The sequence below is a fragment of the Sander lucioperca genome, chromosome 1, assembly GCF_008315115.2.
Source record: "Sander lucioperca isolate FBNREF2018 chromosome 1, SLUC_FBN_1.2, whole genome shotgun sequence".
NCBI classification, from domain to species: Eukaryota; Metazoa; Chordata; class Actinopteri; order Perciformes; family Percidae; genus Sander; species Sander lucioperca.
Genome location: NC_050173.1, coordinates 32743135 through 32766247, shown reverse-complemented (window position 1 = coordinate 32766247; position 23113 = coordinate 32743135). Strand labels below are relative to the sequence as shown.

The window sequence follows — 23113 nt, the reverse complement described above, 5'->3', positions numbered from 1 at the left end:
TATAAGAATACAAGATATTTAAAAAAGAAAAGATCTTATTTTTATCTAACAGTGTGTTGGAACTCACCCCATTATCCCCCAGGATATCCAGTTTCTTCATCAGCTCAGGAATGATTACATCCTGCAAGTGAAAGTCAGACATCAAATTGATGGCGTGAAGTCTTAAAAGGAAAAGTCTGTTTGTGTAAGTGTGTTATCACCTTGACTCCCTGCTGGTGGCAGTAGATCTGCAGGGCGCTGCTACTGTTCTCAGGGAACGCTGACATGTGGAGATTGAGGGCAGGAGATCTGCGCTCCCTCTCCTACAGAAAGTACACACCATGTTAATACTAATATATATACACACACACACACACACATCAGCCAAACTAACATTTCTACAAGTCCTACACTCACGTAATAGTTCATCATAACACTGATGGCAGCGTACAGTGAATGACAGATACTGAATGTAAATGACAGTGAAAAGGGAGTGAATGGATTTACTTACATGACACTGAAAACATGGTCAGGATCTGCCAAAATGAGGAAGGTGGAAACCCATAGATTTAAATGGGAAACCAAACCAAACCAAAAGGGAGTATGAAAACACATGCTGAAACTCAAAACTGAGAATGTGATCTCAAACAGAAATTTAGACACATCTACTACATTAACAGATGCAATATCAACGGATATGAGCGATGCTATATGCCTATTGAACCTTTAGATCAGTAACCTCATTTTTTTTTTCTTCCATTTCTAACTTTAATTAAAGAAATAATACTGAGCAGATAAACAATAAAAATCCCTAAATTACACTACACTGTTCCGTAAATATCCATGGACATACAGTAAGCTCTTATCTTATGGAAAATGTAAACAAAATGTAGGACACACATGCAAAAATGAGAAACAAAATGAACAACGATGGGATTGAATACTGAAATTTAATAAATGTTTATTCAATTAAAAATTATATTCATCTTAAAAACAACATTCTTTCATTTAAAAAAATATTCCAGTTCAGTGGAGGGGGTGTGCACACAGCTGCCATGCAAAACAAAGATGCATACAGAGGAGGACTCAAGTGTGTATAAGTGAACAGTGCATCTGTCTGTCTGTCGAGTCACTGTATGTAGGTCTTGTGCCTGGAACTGAGATTGTTGTTGTCGCCTCCTGGTGACAGTTTGACGTTGGTACAGTCTCTTACTTCCAGTTCCAGCACTCTGAATTCCAGCAGTTCATTCTGATCGTGGGCATCCTGAACCTCAGCCTGCAGCCGCGACTCCGCCTGCTGCAACGCACATATCTACACACACACACACACACACACACACACACACACACACACACACACACACACACACACACACACACACACACACACACACACACACACACACACACACACACACACACACACACACACACACACACACCTTTTTCTAATGGTTTGGCATGTTTTACAAAGCATTATGAATACTCTGAATAATTGGATGTCCTTGAGTTATCGTAGTTTAAAAGAAAATCAGGTAGCGAAGAATCATCCCAAATTAACAATCTCATAATAGCGTTGAATCTGCTCAAATTTAAATTCACTTTTATCTACAAATTATGGCCAACTTATATTACTGGTTGTATCATATAAGAAGGTCATAGATCACTAAAGCATCAGCACAAGGCTAGGTCTCAAACCTTTTAGGGATCGTATTTCTTTTTATTTATTTTGTCTTTGACCACTATGCTCTATAGATGGAACAAACTTCCATAAGATTCAAAACTTGCCCCATCTTCGAGCACTTTTAAATCCACTATAAAACAACTATTAAGTTTAATTACACTCTGCTTCTGATTTAGCCTCAAGCACTCATACTTGTTTCCATGGAATTACATCATCAGTTTCTGTTTTGATCTTTTTAATTTTCGATTAAAATAGTTTCTAACTTTTTATTATAGCAATAGCAAAACTGAAAAATATGAAACGATACCAAGCTCTAGTTGGTAGTAAGTCTGCAATGATGCAGTATCCTGACACAGTATCTGTGTTGTCAATAAAGTGATGCATCTAAAGTGAGGATAGGCTTATGCAAACTACCTTCTCGTGAAGTTCCTGGTTGGTCCTGAGCAAGTACTGCTTCTCCTCCACCCACTTTGAATCCTGCCATAACAATCAAACACAACATCAGCAAGAAAGGACACAAGTGGTAACAGGAAGGAAGGAAAAGATCCCCGATGTTATCCCCGATAACAACGATCTATTGTATTTCCAAATGACACATGCAAATGTACCATAGACACAAATAGACAGGAACAGAGTGGCAGTGGCACATGTTTATTGATCCAGAGAAATAAAGACCTCTCCTAACAGCCAAAGGAGCTGCATTCACAGTCATCCAGAGTTCAAAGTAACAGGAGAAAAATGAGATCTGAGAGGTAAAAAACAGCCGAACAGCAAATCAAATTAACAGCTGGATCAAGCCACAGTGGAGCAGGCAACATAAAACTAAGAGTAGCGAAATGAATTCATCATAATAATTTCAGTGATCCTCATGATATTCAGTATAGGTAATAATTAAGATGCCAAATGTCAGAAGTTACAGTATTTCAATCTACTTAGTTTAGACAAAACAGCCGAGGCTTTTCTACTACACAAAATGCTAAATTTGGCTTAGTTCCTGAGACCAAGATATTTTATGAGGACTTTTGTACATATTAAATAAACTAAAATCAATGTAAACTGTATTTCATATTTCATACAAAAAAGGTGAGACACTACTGGATTATGATCTTGTATATCAATCTATTCATGGCTGACAGGAATCAAAAGTGGTTTAAGCCTCCTCTGATGGCTCGACGTTGCTGAAAGGCCCAATAAGAAACAGAACCAACAAGGAGGGATAGAGGGTGCAGAGGAGCATGCAGACGTGACATCACAGAATTCTGCGGCAGACCTGGTCAGCATAGCGCCAGCCCAGGAGCAGAGCAGCCAGACAGACATGCAGGAGGGCCAGTGAGAGCAGGACCAGTGAGCTCCTGTCACCATCCCTTTTCTTTGTTACCTGCCCCCTCTCGGCCAGGGCCTTCTCCAGGTCCACTATCTTGGCCTGGCAGCTGCTGAGCTCCATCTGCAGCTGCTCACGTGTCTGTGGAAGGGAAGATCAGCCATCAGGGACCAATTTAAAAAATTGGCTAGACAACACAAGAACCGACTCTAAAACCTTTACGTGGTATTACTGAAAAACATACATTTCAATAATTAACTAGACTTGGAAGTTACAGTATATTGACTTTTTATGCCCCAAGTATGTATAGTTTTTGTTGTAAAGAAAAATGTTTGAGAACCGTTTGGATCATGACTAAACGGGGAAGAGAGGTAAAAAGTGATAGTACCCTGGCCTCTCTCTCAGCATCCACAGAGCCCCCCGTCTGCTCTTGGAGAAGGGCGTAGGCCCGCTGGAGAGCCTGGTACTCTCTGGTCAACTGACGGAAGCGAAGCTCGGACTCTTCACGGGAAATAATCTTTATTTAAGAAAAATAGAAATGAAAGATATATTAAAAAGAGACCGGGTCAAACACACACACACACACAAACCTTTACCTAAATTATCTTTAATGTGCTGTCCTGTTTCTGTCCTGTCAGCTATCTCTCATGTATGCAGCACATCTTTCAGCTGTATAGAATATAGTTTAAATTATTTCTTTCAATGTAGGATTTTCTTACCTCTTCCAACTCTTCCTCTGGGGTTGCAGGCGTGCGGTCAGTGAGGTCAGTGTTGTAGGAGGTCAGAGAGGAGGTCTCAGAGTCTATCGACTCCTCATCAAATCCAAAATATGTCTCCACAACATGCCTCTGCAGAGAGGATGAAAGGAGAACAGAGGACATGCACATTGTTGTATAAAACCGTGACTTACATTTTGTTGCCCAAGCTACAGAAAGCCAGACTGCATGTTTAGAAATCCAACATTCATCCGGATTATATCCCTCCGGATTTAGATTTTTTTTTTAATATATTTGTAATTCAATAAAGCTCTTAAATCCACCTCACATGTCTGCTTATATTTTAAAAAAATGCTTAATTTTGTACAGTAATAGTTTATTCACCAACATTCTGTCTAAAACGTGTCCAAACTAGGTACCATCATTCTGTTTATCTCAGGCAAAGTAAATCCGATCATATCTCTGGGTGTTTGTTTACGTCTTTCTTGTTTTGTTATTAACTTTTCCAAACCCCACAGAGTCCTTACCATCATGTTTATAAGTCATCTCCTGGCAACCAGAGAAGTAAAGGCAGACTAAGGCACAGAGGCAAATGAAGAACGAGAAGTAGAGGATAAGGAGAATGTACTCTGTCATGTTGCTTCAAGACAAAAAACAACACAATACTATAAAGAATCTTCCCAAAATACGTCTGTCATATCTTGGACTATACTAGCTGATTTATATAGAGCTGTGCAGGCCGTCCAAAAAGCACAATTGTTGCACTCCAACACAAAATGAAAAAGCAGACAACAAAGCTTCTGGTTACAATCAAAGTACTCCTCCAGAAAAACCCAAATGGCAGCTTGTGGTTTTTTGTCTCCAAGCTTATGTAGACTACATTAAATTCCAAAAAAAGAGAGACAAATATCCAGGTGCAAGTCCAAGAGCCAAGCCACTGTGCCCAACCCTGTATCAACCTCGCCACCGTGACAAACTACTTCCAGCAGGAGAGGTAGGAGAAAATATATGACAAGCATCTACAAACTCCCCCTCCTAGCAACATCATAGATGCTAAAATGTCCCCTGGTGTATTAGCCCAAACATGCACACACGCATATCACAGTCATTTATTTTTCTAACATAGTCACCTCACCTTATTAGGTATCATAATCCCTTCTCCTCTTTATTCACACACAAGGAAGCACAGATAAAAAGACACAAACTGTTGTGCACAAATTAAGCTTGCCATTTTTGCAATAAATGTATTCATGACCGCACAATAACACTAAATACACAAAATAAAATAAGACCGAAATGAACAAATACATTTCCACTAGCTGTGGTGATTGATTGATGCAGGAGTTGCGTGTGTGCTCAGCGTGATGCTCCCAGCTGTGAGGGAAACTGCCATCATTGTCTCCTGAGCCCAATTAAACACAAACATGCACAAAGAGATGCACACACACTCAAAGAAAAACAGGACTTTAGGATCAGTCAACCACAGATACGGTAGTTGCTTAGTTATGCACCACTGGATTTTAAAACACTCATGGACACTTACTTTAGACAGTTTGAAAGGTTTCCTTCTGTTCTTTTTGCTCATCACCAATCGGTCACGTTCCTAAAGACAAACACACAGTAGATCAAGATCAAGACTCAGAGAGCTGCAAAGGCTTCACACAGCTCAATCAAAACAATAACTGTCATCAAAATATTTCATGCAGCCATACATTTTGTCTTTTTCTACAAAATTGGAGGTCAAATAAGAACGCAGGAAATGGAAAATCAAACTGTACTGATAATTGAGATGAAGTGGTAACAGTGGACAGCAAACAATTCAATCATTAGAATAAAGCATGTGGGTTGAAGCATTTGGATGAGTCGGGCTGTGATGGGAAGGTAAAGAAAATAGTGTGGGAGGGGAAAGACGGGTGGAGATGAATGATTCTCTGCTGAATCAGAGATTGTGTAGAAATGTTCTTAAACCAATAATACATTCTACCAAACACAACAACTGCCCCTTCTGAAAATATAACGTATTCCCCAAAGCCAGGGGCATCCAAAAGGAAGAGAGGAGCAGCAAAAGTGCTTTCACGTGACAAAATGTCTGACAGGAGACAAATTCATATTATCTGACAGCATATATCGTTAAATCGCCCAGCCCTATCCCATTTTAGTACAATCTTTGATTATTTTCGAGAACAAAGTGTGAGATATCAGTGCTCATAAAAGAAACATGTTACTCATATGTTAAAAACAGTGACACTAACTTGACACACACTGAAACCAATTAGAATGGATTGATTTCTTCAAAAAATTTTATCTGGTTTGAGTAAAATCCTGACCTGCGTGAGCTCATCAATGATGCCACGTTGCTCAGAAACCTGCAGCTTGAGGAACTCCACTTCCTGTTCCTCGTGGGCATGGCTCAGGTCTGTGAGGGAGCTTGGCCGCTTCAGCTGGGGCTGAATGGATTGTTGCTGTGAGGGGGGCCGAGAGGAGGCAGCTTTTTCCTTCTGAGGGAGGGAGACAGAGAGAGAGGCCAAATTATGGCCCCATGGAGAATGATTTAATGCTTCTCCTCAAATAGCCAGTAGAGGTCCTGCTTCCTTTTTTGATCATAATCTCAGGGACACTCAAAGTACAGTAACACAATCCCTCTTCCTTTACAGATTAAAACATATCTGCTATCTAAAATATCTGCTATTTTCTAGTAGTATTTGAACTTTGGATGCATCTTTAACTAGAGAGAAGAAGAAAACAACAGAGAGTAGAAGTAGTAAAACATTTACTGGGTGCATCTCACCATCTCAGCGTTGTCTCGGCTCAGGTTCTTCAGTTTCTCCTCCATGCGTTGCAGCGTTTGAAGAAGGTCGTCATTCTTCTTGGACAGCCGCTTGTTCTTCTCAAACATGGGCTTCATCTGGCTCTCGGCTTCTCGCATACGCTTCAACTGGACAGAGGAAGGAAACAGGGAGGGGAAACAATGTAGTCTTAAGTCTTGTAGTGACACAGAATTTCCAGTTTGAGCAGGAGAGGCAAGATCGGGGCTGGACAGCTTAGAAGATTAAATGTTTTAATACAAGTTTTACAAGCATGTATATTTATTGATGTGTATATATTTGTACTCGTTAATTGTAACAATATATATGTGTGTGTGTGTGTGTGTGTGTGTGTGTGTGTTTCTCACTAGTTCATTCCTCTCATCTGCCAGCAGTGCATTTCTGTCCTCCAGTTTCCTGATGACCGAGTGGAGCTCCGCAATCTTCAGCTGGAACCTCCTCATGTCACGCTCCTCCACCTCCTGTGGAGCAGGGGGGAGGGGTGAGGAGGAGGAAGATAAAAACTAAAAAAGGGAGTACATGCAGGCAGGCAAGTAATTGAGGTGGATGGGAAAGAGGAAGTGATGGGATGAAAGATGAGATGCCAGTTCACTGTGCCACTGTGAACCTGTATGTGCAGTATACACAGTATATCCAGCTTCTCATGAATGGATGAGCTGTATGTGCAGATGTGACTTAATGTACAGATATACAATGTTGTACATGTACATATGACATATGACTGATGTTTTTCCTTGTCACTAGGGGGAAATAAATGATGCACTTAAAGTCTGAAGGTATCCCTTAAAATGTAAATGGCGGGGTGAGTCAGCCTGCCATAGAGACCTGCTAAACAAACAAGAACACATGCAGTATAATGTTATTATTTTTTTTTTTTTTTTTAGTGCTGTCAAACGATTAAAATATTTAATCGCGATTAATTGCATTAATGGCAGTTAACTCGCAATCAATCGCACATTTTTACCTATTCTAAATATCCCTAGATTTCTTTTTGTCCAATTATTTTTTCTCATTTTAATGCTCTTATCAACATGGAAAAGTGGATCAGCTTGTTTTGTGCTTTTGTCGCCTGGCTTTGACGAGGGGGCGGAGAATTCGCATCAGCTGTGTGCTTGGCCATCAAGTGGTATTTCAGACTGGACGTGCTGCGATGATAGCTCAGTTCACAACGACAAAACACACAGATCACGTTGGTCTTGTCAATGGAACCATTTGGCAACTTTTTAAAAGTAAACTTTCCATTCAGAATCTTATTGGCATCCATTTCGGCGTCTCACGCTCGCCATCCACTCAAAACGTAATGTTAGCCTACTACTCTTTGGCCGGCTCGCAAGCCCAAACAAGTGTGTGCGGTGTGCCTGTTGTTTTGTTTCCAGTCTAGCTAGATCCGGTGTGGTGTTGTAGTTTTTCTAATGTTACTAGTTGTTGCAACAGCATGTGAAAAAAACTATAAAGTTTGCTATGCCAAAAAGAACGTTAATCTTGCGATAAAAAAATTTACGGCGTTAAAATGGGTTTGCGTTAACGCCGCTAATAACACGTTTAACTGACAGCACTAATTTTTTTACATTTTCAATGTTTTAGAGTCTAATTAAAGTTTCAAATCAGGAATTACAACAATTACACTTTTACTCTATGATACCTAAAGCCAAGGTACTGGCAGCTAATGCGAAGAACCAATCTAAAGCCAGTGTCCTTTCTTTAATTTCAATGCTATTTTAGAGGCTCTGTCGCCCAAAATTAAAAATCATAGCTTTGCCACCTACAATGTAATATTTTGCATCCTTTCATTAAAAAAAATAATAGTTATGAACTCAAAGTCTGAAGGTATCCCTGAAAATGTATGTATGCATGTAGAGCATTTAACCAAGTAATATTAATGTAATTATGCACATGTGCAGATGCATGTGTATACCTGGTTGCTGAGCAGGTCTGAACTGTCCCCCAGCCCAGGCACCAGCTCTCTCTTGGGGCTGCCGTGGTTGTGTCTCTCCGCCTCCCGTACCTGACCCAGCTGCTCATCCAGGGCTTCCTTCTGAAGCTGAAGCTTCTGGGTGAAGCCGGCCTGCACCCCCAGCTCCCTCTCCAGGGCACACATCACCCGGTCCTTTGCCTTCAACTCATCCATCTAAAAGAGGGATGGATAAGAACATGGTGGTGGAAAGAGTGAGTGAGTGAGTGAGTGAGTGAGTGAGTGAGTAAGTGAGTGAGTGAGTGAGTGAGTGAGTGAGTGAGTGAGTGAGTCTGTCTGTCTGTCTGTCTGTCTGTCTGTCTTCCATTAAATCCCAGTTACAGCCCATATTAAATCACTGAAAATGTTCATAATAAATAGTGCAAATATTTCTGAGATCATGTTACAGTACATCACACATGTTTATGAAATTCAGCAAAAATTGTGAGTATCTTGTTTACATGAAATACATTGTTCTTCTGTTTATTTATGTATAAACAATTAGGTTTAATGTGATGCGACCTTAAGTCCAACACTGTCTACACCTTCAGTCTAACAACCTGTACGCTCCGATGGCCGAGAACAGAATAAGAGAGCGACAGTGTTTTAACTTTTAAAATATAGTGCTTTAGCTGTTATTAATTTATGAAGCTTTGTTCTTGCTCTGCATTCACACTTCTTCTGATAAATGTTCCCGCTACTACTTCCCTCCGTATTTTGTTCTTTAATGCTGGTATTTCCTGCACTGACTGCTATCCATCAATGAGCCAGCCATGCTTTACTCTTTTACCACTCTGATTCAAACTATTATTAAGTCTCCCTGTTCAAACATTCCTTTACTAAAAATAATGCCTGATGTAGCCCTACTGTATGTAAAAGGGTTAATGAGTAACTGTGGCAGGTATTCAGACTTTTATTTTTGCAGATAAGCACCACATGGTGAGATAGGCTAAGACAGACAGTACAGCAATTAGACTAACCTCCATACAATGTCTGTGAGATAAACTTCAGAAGCAGGAAGTGTGTGTGAGGGACTCTTGGTGATATTCAAATGTGGTTGAGGCAGACAAGGACTATAAAAATAACAGCTGCTAGGTTTGTCAAGGTAAGGAATAATAATATATGGTTTACAGGGCAATGTAAGCTCTGTTTTTAGTTGTTCCACATTTTGTAATTCAATTAAGGTTAGCTTGTTGTGATGGACGTAACAGGACACTCTCCAACAGAGGCTCAACAGGGAAGTAATCATATATGGTGTTGAAGTTTAAAGGCCCTAAAACAAATTTTCTCAATCAGCTTCTTACTTACTGAGCATTACTGCAAAGTTAGAAGAGTTTTTGCTTATTTCAATTCCGAGATTTCTGTCTGTGCGTTTTGCAACAGGGATTTAACGACATTTTCATTTAAATGGGATGACAGTTGTGGGAGTTTGTTTGGTTGGCTTTTATTGCCAGACCACTGGCAATGAAATATGATCAAACCACACCAAGTCCTGATGAGGCACATTAGCTCAGTTCTTCAGTGTTAAACACTAAGGGTGGGATTGTTTCTAATTTGGCCGTGAATATTTAAAGTTACTTTAACTGGCATACCAAGGTAAATAAAGGTTAAATAGAATAAATAATTTCTAATAAATTGAAATGATTTGTTGTATATCATATTATAGAGTCACAAGCAAGTATATCGTCAACGGTGTCTTTAGGCAATATTTCAAATTATTAGATTTATCTAAAGACTTAGCTAGTGACCATGCCTGTTTAAGATATGACATGTCTAGTGTCTCTAATGTGTGTCTTCCCAGCAGCATGTGGTCTCACCAGTCGGCGGATGTCTCTCTCACAGTCCCGTTTGATGCGATTCACCTCATCCTGGTGCTGTTGGTAGGCCGTGCGGAGATCTACTGCTTTGGCTTTATCGGCCTGCAGAGCATTTGCATGCGCCTCCTCAGCCTGCTTCCTGGCTGTCTTATGCTCCTGAATCTAAAAAAAAAAACCACATATACACAATAATATGAATTCATACAAAACCAAAAACAACAAAGAGAGTGACACTCGTGCATTTATAAACACACATCCTATCTCATTAGACAGTTGTAATGATAGATGCCCTGTTTGTCTGGAAAGGCTACAACGAAACAATAGCTTGGCAACAGGCTTTTCCATCCTGCTTCCTGTTTTTCAGCAGCAAATTTTACAAGGTTTACACAGTCTCACATCAACACACACACACACACACACACAATGGTTTAAAAATGTTTGTCTTTATCGAAGAACATACAATGCCCTCATAAAATATCCAATCTGCAACACATATTTTACAATTCTGAGAGGTCTCAGCCTAAATGCAACAGAAAAACAAACAAACCACCACAGTTCACAGTGTAAGTGCTTTAAATATGGTACGGTGCATTACTGTCACCTAAATACATGCTGCAACCTACCTCCTGCTGTAGCTTTATTCTCTCCCCATCAAAAGCTCTTCTGGCCTCCTCCCGAGCCTCTCCGAGAAGAGCATTTTTGAGCTTGTCAGCGGCTCCATCTCTCAGTGCGTTTACAAGCCCCTGGAGCCTCTGCACCTCAGCATCGCGGATCTTGATGGCCCGGGCCAGTTCGACTTCATGCTGCCGTGCCAGGGTCTCACGGGCAGTCGCTATCTCACGTAGCTTTTCTTCGTGGAGTTTGGCGCGCAGGTCAGTTAGTGCCACAGCATGCTTGTGCTGCTCAAGCTCGCGAGCCTGCCGCTGCTCCTGGAGCCGCTCACGGAGCTTACATATCTGGGAGAGCGAAAACATTTTGCCATTAGAGTTGCATAAGAATCCAATCTACCAGTCATTGTCATACCAATTACAGGCCGCCAGCATGTTCATCCATTTGCCCCCAGACTGTTTGCACCACTACGATGACTTCATTTGCAAGTTTGTGCTTCTAGACCAGGCAGTCGATACGGATAAACAGCTATATTGAGTGGTGATTTATTATATTGTATTATATTTATATTTATTAGGAAGACACTCAAATTGACAACAACAGTTATGGTGCCTGTGAAGGCTTAAATAAATGTTAAATCAAAAATATTTTTTCCTCGCATGCACCTACTTATATCTTTGTCCACTCAGATTAATTTTATCATGATAACTGTCACACCCTGACTGTCAATATTATACTTTATGCACTGCTGTTGACATTCTTACATGCATTGCTCCAGATGCCATCTTGCAGATGTTTTTAATGCAAAGTGCATACGTTTAAAGCATGGCTTTTCCCCGTAATAACTGAATCCCAATTACTGCCCTTCTCCAAGTTCAACCATGCAAAGAAGGGCACGGAGAGCATATTTGTGTGTCAATAACAAGAGATAAGGCAAGACAAACCGCCTTGACACCTTTTCTAAACTGTGTACAGGGTTAGAAGGGCAGGCCAAACAGGCACTGAATAAATATAATACTGGTAGGCCATGTGTGTACACTGATGACAATGTGTGCATCAATAACACCTTGGTAATGAGACACTGGAAACAACTATTAACGTCTAGTGAAAGTCCAACTTGTGGAACTAAGTATAGGTATAATCTCATACTGTGCAATCACCATTATTACAGCTCCTACTAGAAGTAGATGAATCTCTTTCTTTTACACATATTCAGCAGCAAGCAAAAATATTAAAACTTAAACTAGGGTTTTATTTCAGAATCAAATCCTGCCTTTTCGTTCATACTTGACTATGGTGATGTTTTATACATGCATGCTTCGTCTCAAAGTTTACATGCACTGGACACTGTATTCCATGGATCTCTGAGGTTCATCACTGGTTTTAAAGCCCTCACTCACCATTGTGAACTGTATGAACGTGTTGGATGGCCTTCTCTATCAACACGGAGACTTCGACACTGGCATATCTTCATATACAAGGCTTTTTTAGGTCTACTTCCAGTCTACCTTCTGACCTATATCAGTGTAAATAGTACTGGGACTTACAATCTTCGTCCGTTCCAAAGGTTAGAACTGAGCTGGGGAAAAAGACCTTTAAGTTTACTGCTCCCTTTACATGGAACAAGTTACAGAAATCCATGAAACTTAATGAGCTGGTCTCATTGGTTGCTTTTAAGAGGATGTTGATTGACTTAGAGGCAGCCACATCTGGCTGTAGATGTTTTGCCTGATGCGTTTAGGATTGTGGTTGACTTTGAGGGATTTGCTGTTTTAGGTTTTCAGTGTTTTTGTGTTTGTATGTATGTGTGGTTGTACTGCTGCATGTCTTGGCCAGGAATCTCTTGAAAAAGAGATATTTAATCTCAACGAGTCTCTTCCTGGTTAAACAAAGGTAAATAAAAAATTTAAATAATAATTACTTCTTAATATGTGTGCTTGTATTGGATATTAACTGCAGTGGAAAATAAGTATTTACAACTTTGTGACTGTGACCCTGCATAAAAAGTAAATAGTATATAAATAATTATTTGAAATTGGCCACCCTCTCCTTTTCCTGCCTCTATTGTGATGATTAAAAGAGGACTACCTCTCTACTGTCACTGTCATCATTTTTCTACACAAGGCCTCCACATCCTCCCGCTCACCTTGGCCCGCTCCTGCTGCAGCTCAATTTGGGTGTCCATGAGTTTGCTCCTCAGTTCCTCGTTGGTGGCCGGCACCGAGTCAGTCATCACATCTGATTTCTCCGGCTTCCTTCCCTTCTTAAGGGGTGGGGCTGCAAGGGGTGTGGTTGAGGACATCACTCTCTGGCCGCCCAATCAGGATGGACATAGAGCGCCAGGTGTGGGAAAAAGGAGGAGAGTCAGTCGCTGCTCTTCCTCCGTGCGAGGTCCTGCATCATCATCATATCGTTGTCAAGTCTACATCATTGCTGGAGGTTGCTGAGAGTTTCTATTTGAGAGAGATAGACGGACAAAAAGAAAAAGGTTGAGTGAGTGACTGAGATACACCAAACTACTCTGCACGATGCACTGGGCCCAAGCCACATGACGCACTACAGCCTGGGGAAAACGGGACTATTTTTGGTACTAACATTTACACTCTCCTCTGTCACCCTCTCCTCTCTAACATATACACGTTGGCCATTTATCATCATCATCCCATTCCAGTCCCTGGGCTGTACTTAAAAGCACGATAGTGCATGAAAATGTGTCTGACCACCATTGTTATGGTCCCTGGCCTCTCCCATCTCTCTAACAAGTCTCTCTTTCAGTAGACTAATAAATGAACGATTTACTTTGATGATTAGTTTTTCCACAGATCCTGCAATCTGTTCTGGACCTGCGCACATATTGCGCACATAGTGCAGAATAAAGAGCTGTCCTAGTATCACTGTATTCGACATAACCCCTGCAGAACAAACTAACCATCACATATCACATCAGCACTCCATCACTTTACTGCAAATTCCCTGAACACTGACAGTCTGTACTAACATTCACGAGAAGTCTTCTTGTAAAATTGAATCGAGAAATCTTTGCTATTACCTTTTTTTTTTTTTGTCTTCACACGTTCTAAATAAATGACTGTTTCAAATAGATATAGTAGATTGATTTTGTCTCGACTATTTGGACCAGGGGAATGTAGACGGTAGCTGACTTGATTACTGCCATTCGATTATTCCACTTTATCCATCAGTGCAAAACAATTGCAAGATTTGTCTCCACCTTTCCCTTTCTAATAGGGCTGCTCCCTCCTAGTGTATTGGTCGACTAATCGGTCATTTTGGACTTAGTCGACTAACATTTCTTTAGTAGATTAGTCAACTGTGGTAAACACAAGATGTAAAGTGGTGCTTTTGCATGATTCTTTGTGGAGAAACTCAGCTTTACAGATCTGTCGATTAAAACAAATAATCGATTAGTCGACAAAATCGAATAAGAATTTCTTTAATCGTGGACAGCCCTACTTTCTAAACATGCTGGATATACCAGAAAGAGTGGCCACAGGCATTATTTTTCTAGTTATAATTAGATCCAAAATAGACGCTCGACTAATAGATTATTTAACTAATAGTTTCAGCTTTAACTGGGGCGATTCCAGGATTTTTTAAGTGGGGTGGCACAGGGGGGTCCAATAATAAGTCAGGGGGGGCCCGGGAGCATTTTATCAGAATACAGCATAGAAAATCTGTTTAGAAACATAGGAAATATTGGATAGGATAGAACAACAAAATGTAATTTTGCTAAATAAAACATCACATTCATTATTAATGTCACTTGTTTTTATTTTAAAGTGCTCATATTGTGCTTTTTGGCGTTTCCCTTTCCTTTATTGTGTTATATATCTTTTTTTGTGCATGTTATAGGTTTACAAAGTGAAAAAGCCCAAAGTCCACCCCAAAAGGGACTTACCATCTCCAACAGAAAACACTGTTCACAGCAAACTGCTCCAAACTGCTCTGTTGTAGTCCAGCCTTTACTTCCGTGACAAAGGTGCGTCACTTTGTAACACACGTTATAATGCTCGCCTAGCTGCTAGCATGGCACTCCCTCATACTCTGCAACTGACTAGCTTGTAGTGCTGACATACTGTAGGTACTGTGCATGTGCGACTCCCAACAAAGATAGTAACAGAAGTGAGATGCCTCACTCTGTAGCTTAAACGGAGAGCTCAACACACAGGGTGAAAAGAGGAGCTGCAGCAATGTGCAGTACAACAAAAATATGGTGTTTTCTAAATACAATTATGAACCTGAAATGAGCATAATATGAGCACTTTCAACAAACTGTGTGTCCAAATACAATACACATTTTCTATGGGCTCTTAAAGCAAAAATATGGATAGTCACCATGGAAACATTAATTGGTCATGTGAGAAGGGCTGGGAATGCAAAACACAATTTATTTCTAACAGCAACAAGTGCTCTACAGTGAGTTCAATATGTTTCTACTTCTAAACTGGCCTCAAAATTTTAACAAAGTACACAGTTGCCATACAATGTGTATTGTAAGTATATATCAATTTACCAAATGGCAGAACAGGCAGCAAAGTGAAAGTACTTTGATCCAATGGAAATCAAATTTGACAGATTGACAGCACTACACCCCATTGGATTGGGAGGGCACCAGTGGGTATAATGTTTCAGGGGTGGCTAGTGCCACCACGGGCCCCCCTCTAGACCCGCCCCTGAGCTTTAATGTTAAACTAACAAGGTTATCATTGACATGCATTGGCTAAGCTGGAAAAAAAGGGTGACCTCCAACCACACAAGACAAACACATAAGGATTTAAATTGATGATTAGTTTAGTAGCAGGTGTATTTATAACATAAACTTAGCACAAAAAGTAAGGAAATTTGTGTTTGGTAGATTATTTCTCTGTGGTAACAATGCTTTTTGGCAATACATCTTATACTGTTGGAAAGCCTGTTTAGTTCCCTTTCAAATGGTAATAAGCTGTTTGGGTGGTAGGGCAGTACATTCTTAAGTAACCTACTTCAACAGCTGGAGACTGATTGTTTGAAACAAGAAGAAAAATGTCCATTCACCAGTTGGCAATAACATATAGTGGCAGGTTTTAAAAAGAAAACGTTTTTTCCCCACTTCGTCCTATGTTGTTGCATCCAGGACTCATTCATCTGCTGATCATAATTAGTCATTTGCTCTATAAACCATCAGAAAATAGCGGCGAAAAATGGCCATCATACTTTCTCAGACTTTTTTGTTCACCCAACAGTTCAAACCCCAAAGATAAAAGCAGCAATTCCTCACATGAAAAAGCTGCAACCATGAAATGTTTGGCATCTCTTCTTATAAAGTAACTCGAATGATAAACAGATTATCAGTTGCAGATTCATTTCTGTCCGTTCGCCTAACAGATTAAACGACTAAGACCTTTGAGACCTTTTTCACAGCAGACATGTTGACATGTCATAGTAGGAAAAGCACAGGTGTACTCAAAACCATTAATGATGGCTGTATTCCACCTAGGAGAGGCCCTGGTATTGTGCATGCTGACTCACTGAAATAGCTCACTGGGACACTTGATGGAATTGAGCCATCGATAAGGTTATCAATTTCAGCTGTGCTTTTCCTACTATGACAAGTCAAAATATCTGCTGTGAAAAAGGTCCATTGTTTCAGTTCTAGTTGCTTCCTATTAAAATGCAAATTGCTCTCCACACACTAACTGTTTCTAAGTGACTTTATCACCCCTCAAAAGTCATATTAAGTCTTTATTAACAAAGTCATCTATGAAGTCATCTATTTAAAACAAGACAAGTGCAGTAAATTGCCCCATTTGTAAGGAACATGCATTTGTGGGATGAGCAGCAGCGCTGAGCATGTGGGTTGTGCCCATGAAAAATTTGTCAAATCTTTTCTGCCCATGCCAAACGGCTTATTCTGCCATTGACTCGTTTGGTGTTTGGTGGATTGGGTGATTGAAGAAACAAGACATATTGGCAATTGAACAATTTATTCATTTCACAAACAGGAGCCTCAGTAGCGAGTGGAAGAGCCACAACAGCCTGGCACCTCCTCCTCATGCTGGTCACACACTGCTGTGGGATGGCATCCCATTCTTCAACCAGCATTTGTTGCAAGTTAGCCAATGTGGTTGTGTTGGTCACTCTGGCACGAACAGCACGCCCAAGCTGATCAATGTGTTCAATGGGGTTGAGGTCAGAACTGCTGGTTGAAGAATGGGATGCCATCCCACAGCAGTGTGTGACCAGCATGAGGAGGAGGTGTCAGGCTGTTGTGGCTGTGTATGATTCTTCCACACGCTACTGAGGCACCTGTTTGTGAAATGAATAAATTGTTTAATTGCCAATACGTCTTGTTTCTTCAAACTTCAATCATCCAATCCACCAAACGAGTCAATGGCAGAATAAGCTGTTTGGCATTGGCAGAGAAGATTTGGCAAATTTTTCATGGGTGCAACCCACATACTCAGCACTGCTGCTCATCCCACAAATGCATGTTCCTTACAAATGGGGCACCATCTGAAGGGAACTAAACAGGCTTTCCAACGGTATAAGATTTATTGCCAAAAAGCATTGTTACCACAGAGAAATAATCTACCAAACACAAATTTCTTTACATTTTGTGCTAAGTTTATATAACATATGTTGTTATGGATTTGTTGTTACTATGACACACATACACTGATCTTAAACGAGGACTCCTCTAATCTCTTCCTGCAATAGATTATAACCCAGTAACCTTCCAGTCTTTCTGCTGACTATTAAATAAATAATGCAATAAGGGAGCTAAAGCATTAAGCCTGCCATCTTTTTCTACACACACACACATTACCAAACATTCATACAACTCACAGAATGCAGCAATAGTTACCAAGGCAACCCTTGCTCTTAAAAACTATATTCCTCTCATACAGCAAAGGATGATGGGAAGGAGGAGTCTCATGGTAGATTTGAAACACACACACAACTGCATCGTGTAGAGGCTGCATTTGAAAGAAAAAAAACACGTACACATGATTTTGTTATCTGGTTCAATCTCTGAGTCGAGGTTGACTGAGAGACAGAAATGCATTTAAACTGGAGGGCAAGGAAGCTTTCTTCCACATGGATTCTTACACAGCACGCACAGTCAAACGTTGGGAACCAGTGGGGATGGGAGAGAAAAAGAATGAGAGACAGGATGGAGGAGGATTAAGCCAATAAGAGAGAGGCAGAGAAGAGGAAAGAGCGGGAGCAAAGTGGAAAAGAAAACATGCAGACCTCTACCAGAGAAACCAACCTCCAACCATCTCCCCCCTCTCATCTTACATCCCTCAAGTCCACCCCCACTTGCTGGCATGGTGATGTTTCCGAGCTGAAGCAATCAGTGATCTCACTCTCATTCACAGAGACAGAATAAGAGAGAGAGATCATTCGCACTGACATGAGTCTTAAACAGAAGAACATCGGGACAGATACAGCTGACATCTATTCACACAAAAGCTCTCAACAAAAATATCTTTATTTAGTAGAGGTCAATTAGACTTGACTCACAACCATGTGTACTGGAATTTGCACACATAATTTACAAGAACAAAGAAATGTTTTCTGTACACTTTCCACTCTGCCACTGGTCAATATCAAGGCCAATATCAGAGACCAGGTGTACACAAACACATATATACATGCATTATATATATATATATATATATATATATATATATATATATATATATATATATATATATATATATATATATATATATATATATATACATGCAATATATATATATATATATATATATATATATATATATACATGCATTATATATATATATATATATATATATATATATATATATATATATATATATATATATATAAAAATATGATACTGCGATATCAATATTAATTTTGATATTTTTAAACATGTAAAATTACAAGTTATGGGAAAACGCATAAAAATAGATTCATAACAAATTAAAAAAGTTTTCTTACAACACAAGGTCTTTTCAACTGACAGTCATATTGGACTGGTACAACATGAATAAATAAATAACGACCATGTCTACAGAACAGAACATGTTTTACTGGTTGTATAGTATAAAATAAATAAATAAAGAGAACAGGACACAACTTTTCTTTCTTTCGATATAATATTGTGCAACATGATATCACGATAACGATATTGAGTCGACATATCATGCACCCCTAATATATATATATTAGGGCTGTCAAAATAACGCGTTAATTTCGATTAATTAATCTGAGAAAAAATAACGCGTTAAAAAAAATAACGCAGATTAATCCATTCCATATTGACGTTTGACCCGGAGCCGTTCTAGCCACCATTGGACTGTAAAATGAAGGAGGGAGACGAGAATGTGCTGCCTGGATCATTAACTGGAACATTTACTTGTAAAAATCTTCTTCCTGCCAACCCTGGCTACCGAAATCTGGTGCCACTGATATGTCTGCACTTCTCTCTGATGCTCTGAAACAGACGATTCAGGCAACACAAACACCGCTGCACGTGACGCTAGTTAACACTATACTCAACAGCAGCTAACGTTAGCCTACCGCTAGCTAGTAGCTGGATTAAACACGGTTACAATGCTGACAGCTAACGCTGAACGGTGTAAAGTTTGACTGTGTTTTACTGTAGAGGACTGTGACTCAACAGCGGTATGTAACAATCTGCAGCTGCCGAGCTGCCGTGGTGCATTTGAAGTTATTGTAAATGTCCTAGGTGGTTGTTTTTGTCGTTCAACAGCAATTTACTAGTGAAATAAGTTATTGTTATACATTATTATTAAATCATTTAATTTTGACCATATGGCCTTAGCAATAAACAAGCCGTTCTTTAATGTCACCGACTGATGTTTAGTACCCTTTGTTTTCTTTTATTTTTTTACTTTCTTAAAAAGTATCGGTTCAGGCACCGTTAATTATGTATGCGATTAATTAATCGCAGAGTCTGTAATTAATTAGATTAATTTTTTTAATCGAAATAATATCGAAATATATATATATATATCCAGTTTCCCCTATAAACTCTTGGAGTTTTTATATATATATATATATATATATATATATATATATATATATATATATATATATATATATATATATATGCCATCAACCACACACAGTTACCACACACCCCCCCTAGAGCCACATGTTCCCAAGCTGCCAGGCAGAACCAAACTCCAAGAGTTTATAGGGGAAACTGGAACATTTTATAGGGGCACCAAGAAGCAAACACGCACCTTTAATGTTCACAGAAGCAAACAAAAGCCAGCACAGGTCATAGACCTTAAATTACCTGATCCACTGCAGTTACCTTTTTATTGCACGAGAAAGTCCAAATGTTTAAACAAAAACCTTTTAACAGATAAAACTGATGACCATGACCGAAGAGTCATCATTGACCCTGCTATCACCCACATATAGCCGATATAATCCAGTGTTCGTAATTCAAGAAAATGACTATGACTCGTCAGTTCAATCACAAGTCACATTTTGCAATGGGTAAAATATGCATTTGATAACACAGCAACAACAAATGCACTTGCAAGGCCTATTTACAGTAAATTCAGTGAATGTAGTGCTGATGCAATCAGCTTAAACAAACAATGGAGCTAAATCACTTGATGGTGACCGCAAGAAAAAGTGATGAAGAAATCCTGCAGCTGCTAACAATTAAGCTAATTGTTGCTTGAGAATGAGACTCTAAAAAAAGTCTAAAAACAAAATGTGTCTATCAGCATCAATACACCATAAAAATATTAATTCTAAGCATAGCATAATCAAGGCTTTATGCTAGCTACGATTTGCTGATGTTGAAATCTTAAAACCTTCAAACGAGGCTGAGAAAAGTGTGACAAACTTATAGGTAGTTTCATCAGTGCCTCAGGAAATTCCTGTTCTCTCTCTGTGAAATGATGACACTGCCCTGTTTAGGGTTACAACAGTACACTGGCAGATTGGTGTTCCTATGCTTTGCCTTTTAGTTGGAAGATTTAAATGTAGAACATGACAATGTTTGTTTTCTTCTTTGTACTAGGAATTTTGCAATAAACATCAGCAGTGAACTGTACAATATAGTGGACAGTGGTAGGGCAGTAGTGGTAGTGTGCACATCCCCACCGGTGAGGTGCAGGGCAAAAAGGGGGTGGTAGGGCAGTACATTCTTAAGTAACCTACTTCAACAGCTGGAGACTGATTGTTTGAAACAAGAAGAAAAATGTCCATTCCCCAGTTGGCAATAACATATAGTGGCAGGTTTTAAAAAGAAAACAACGTTTTTTCCCACTTCGTCCTATGTTGTTGCATCCAGGACTCATTCATCTGCCGATCATAATTAGTCATTTGCTCTATAAACCATCAGAAAATAGCGAAAAATGGCCATCATACTTTCTCAGACTTTTTTGTTCAACGAACAGTTCAAACCCCAAAGATAAAAGCAGCAATTCCTCACATGAAAAAGCTGCAACCATCAAATGTTTGGCATCTCTTCTTATAAAGTAACTCGAATGATAAACAGATTATCAAAATAGTTGCCGATTCATTTCTGTCCGTTCGCCTAACAGATTAAACGACTAAGACCTTTGAGACCTTTTTCACAGCAGACATGTTGACATGTCATAGTAGGAAAAGCACAGGTGTACTCAAAACCATTAATGATGGCTGCATTCCACTTAGGAGAGGGCCCGGTATTGTGCATGTTGACTCCCTGAAATAGCTCACTGGGACACTTGATGGAATTGAGCCATCGATAAGGTTATCAATTTCAGCTGTGCTTTTCCTACTATGACAAGTCAAAATATCTGCTGTGAAAAAGGTCCATTGTTTCAGTTCTAGTTGCTTCCTATTAAAATGCAAATTGCTCTCCACACACTAACTGTTTCTAAGTGACTTTATCACCCCTCAAAAGTCATATTAAGTCTTTATTAATGAAGTCATCTATGAAGTCATCTATTTAAAACAAGACAAGTGCAGTAAAATTATAGGCTGGAAATAAACCTGTCCTTGATGGACATCAGAAAAATTAAGCCATATAAAAATATGTAATAATGCACTATAAAGGCTAACTTTGTTCTTTAGCAGAGGTTAAGTATACTGTATATATATTTTAATTATAGGTGTTTTATGGGTTATAAATTAAGTACAAAATGTTGGGTAGACAGACGTATTTGCAATGGTCACAACTCAAGCTTATTACACACTAACAGATGGACCTCCTCGAAGCTAGACAGACCACACACACATTCACATAGTATCAAACATTAACTAGACTTCAGTGAGACATGCAGGCCCAATAAATACATAAAAGAGCTGCAAATAGGAGCTAAACAAAGACTCATTGCAGACTCTGTCTAGATTAAAATCCAACAGTGAGGGTGAGGCCCGACTGAGATATACTCCTGTTTATATGGCACATTCGTTATAATGTCTCATAGGCTTATATACGGACACAACACACTATATTCTCATTGTGGTTGCATCAGCAGAGTGTAGATTGTCAGAACAGGTCTGACCACACTTCAGACATCCACACACACACACACACACACGTCTGGCAATACTCCAAAGACACTGTAAAGATCCCACTGAAAGGCTGAGTAACCCAGCCAAGTGCAGCATATGACCTACAAACTACTATGCCAGCAGAATGACTACAAGTTACTGACCCCATTGACTAGTCAACCCAAACAGATAAACAATAAGTCTCTCTGTCACGCTGTGTCTCTGCTGCTAGTTTTATTGCTCAGGGTTTAGATTTAGTACCAACGAATGAACAAATTTGGTCATCCTTGTCATGCATTGATGGAGGTGTGTTTTTGGTCTGTGCATGTAGCCTACATCTATGTGCATGTATGCTTTTGCATGGCTGGGTGCATCAGTGTATGTTAGCAGTGATGGCCTCTCTCCCCTCAGAAAGACTTGATAGCGCAGTCAGAAATGTGATTAACCTTGCCTCTCTCTATGAGTAAACAGCACATTAATCAGAATTGTCTAGTTACTACTTACCCGCTGACTTACACATAAACATTAATGCACAGTATTATTCCATCTGTCTCAATCTATGCATTAAGAATATGGGGTGAACTACCCTATGCCTTCAAGAGAGGGTTATAAAGAAAGAAGTGAAGCAATGAGAGAGGTATGCACACAGGGATTATCCTGATAGCAGCCGGTTACTCAAAGAGTTATGCTCAGGAAAGCAAGGGTATGCAGG

General features: G+C 39.6%; 1 protein-coding gene across 1 annotated transcript in view; it reads right to left on the bottom strand.

The window, feature by feature from the left end:
• jakmip1 (janus kinase and microtubule interacting protein 1) overlaps nt 1-23113 on the bottom strand; it is a 28645-nt gene that overhangs the window by 3871 nt on the left and 1661 nt on the right. Inside the window, exons 2-16 of the mRNA XM_031303298.2 lie at nt 13049-13355; nt 10917-11249; nt 10294-10455; nt 8441-8653; nt 6873-6986; nt 6489-6635; nt 6028-6198; nt 5244-5303; nt 3704-3832; nt 3373-3501; nt 3042-3125; nt 2078-2140; nt 1193-1291; nt 201-302; nt 68-121 (exon numbers count right to left, since the gene is read on the bottom strand). Coding sequence (XP_031159158.1) covers nt 68-121; nt 201-302; nt 1193-1291; nt 2078-2140; nt 3042-3125; nt 3373-3501; nt 3704-3832; nt 5244-5303; nt 6028-6198; nt 6489-6635; nt 6873-6986; nt 8441-8653; nt 10294-10455; nt 10917-11249; nt 13049-13204 — 2016 coding nt within the window. The 5' untranslated portion in view covers nt 13205-13355. The remainder of the gene's footprint in view (nt 1-67; nt 122-200; nt 303-1192; nt 1292-2077; nt 2141-3041; nt 3126-3372; nt 3502-3703; nt 3833-5243; nt 5304-6027; nt 6199-6488; nt 6636-6872; nt 6987-8440; nt 8654-10293; nt 10456-10916; nt 11250-13048; nt 13356-23113) is intronic.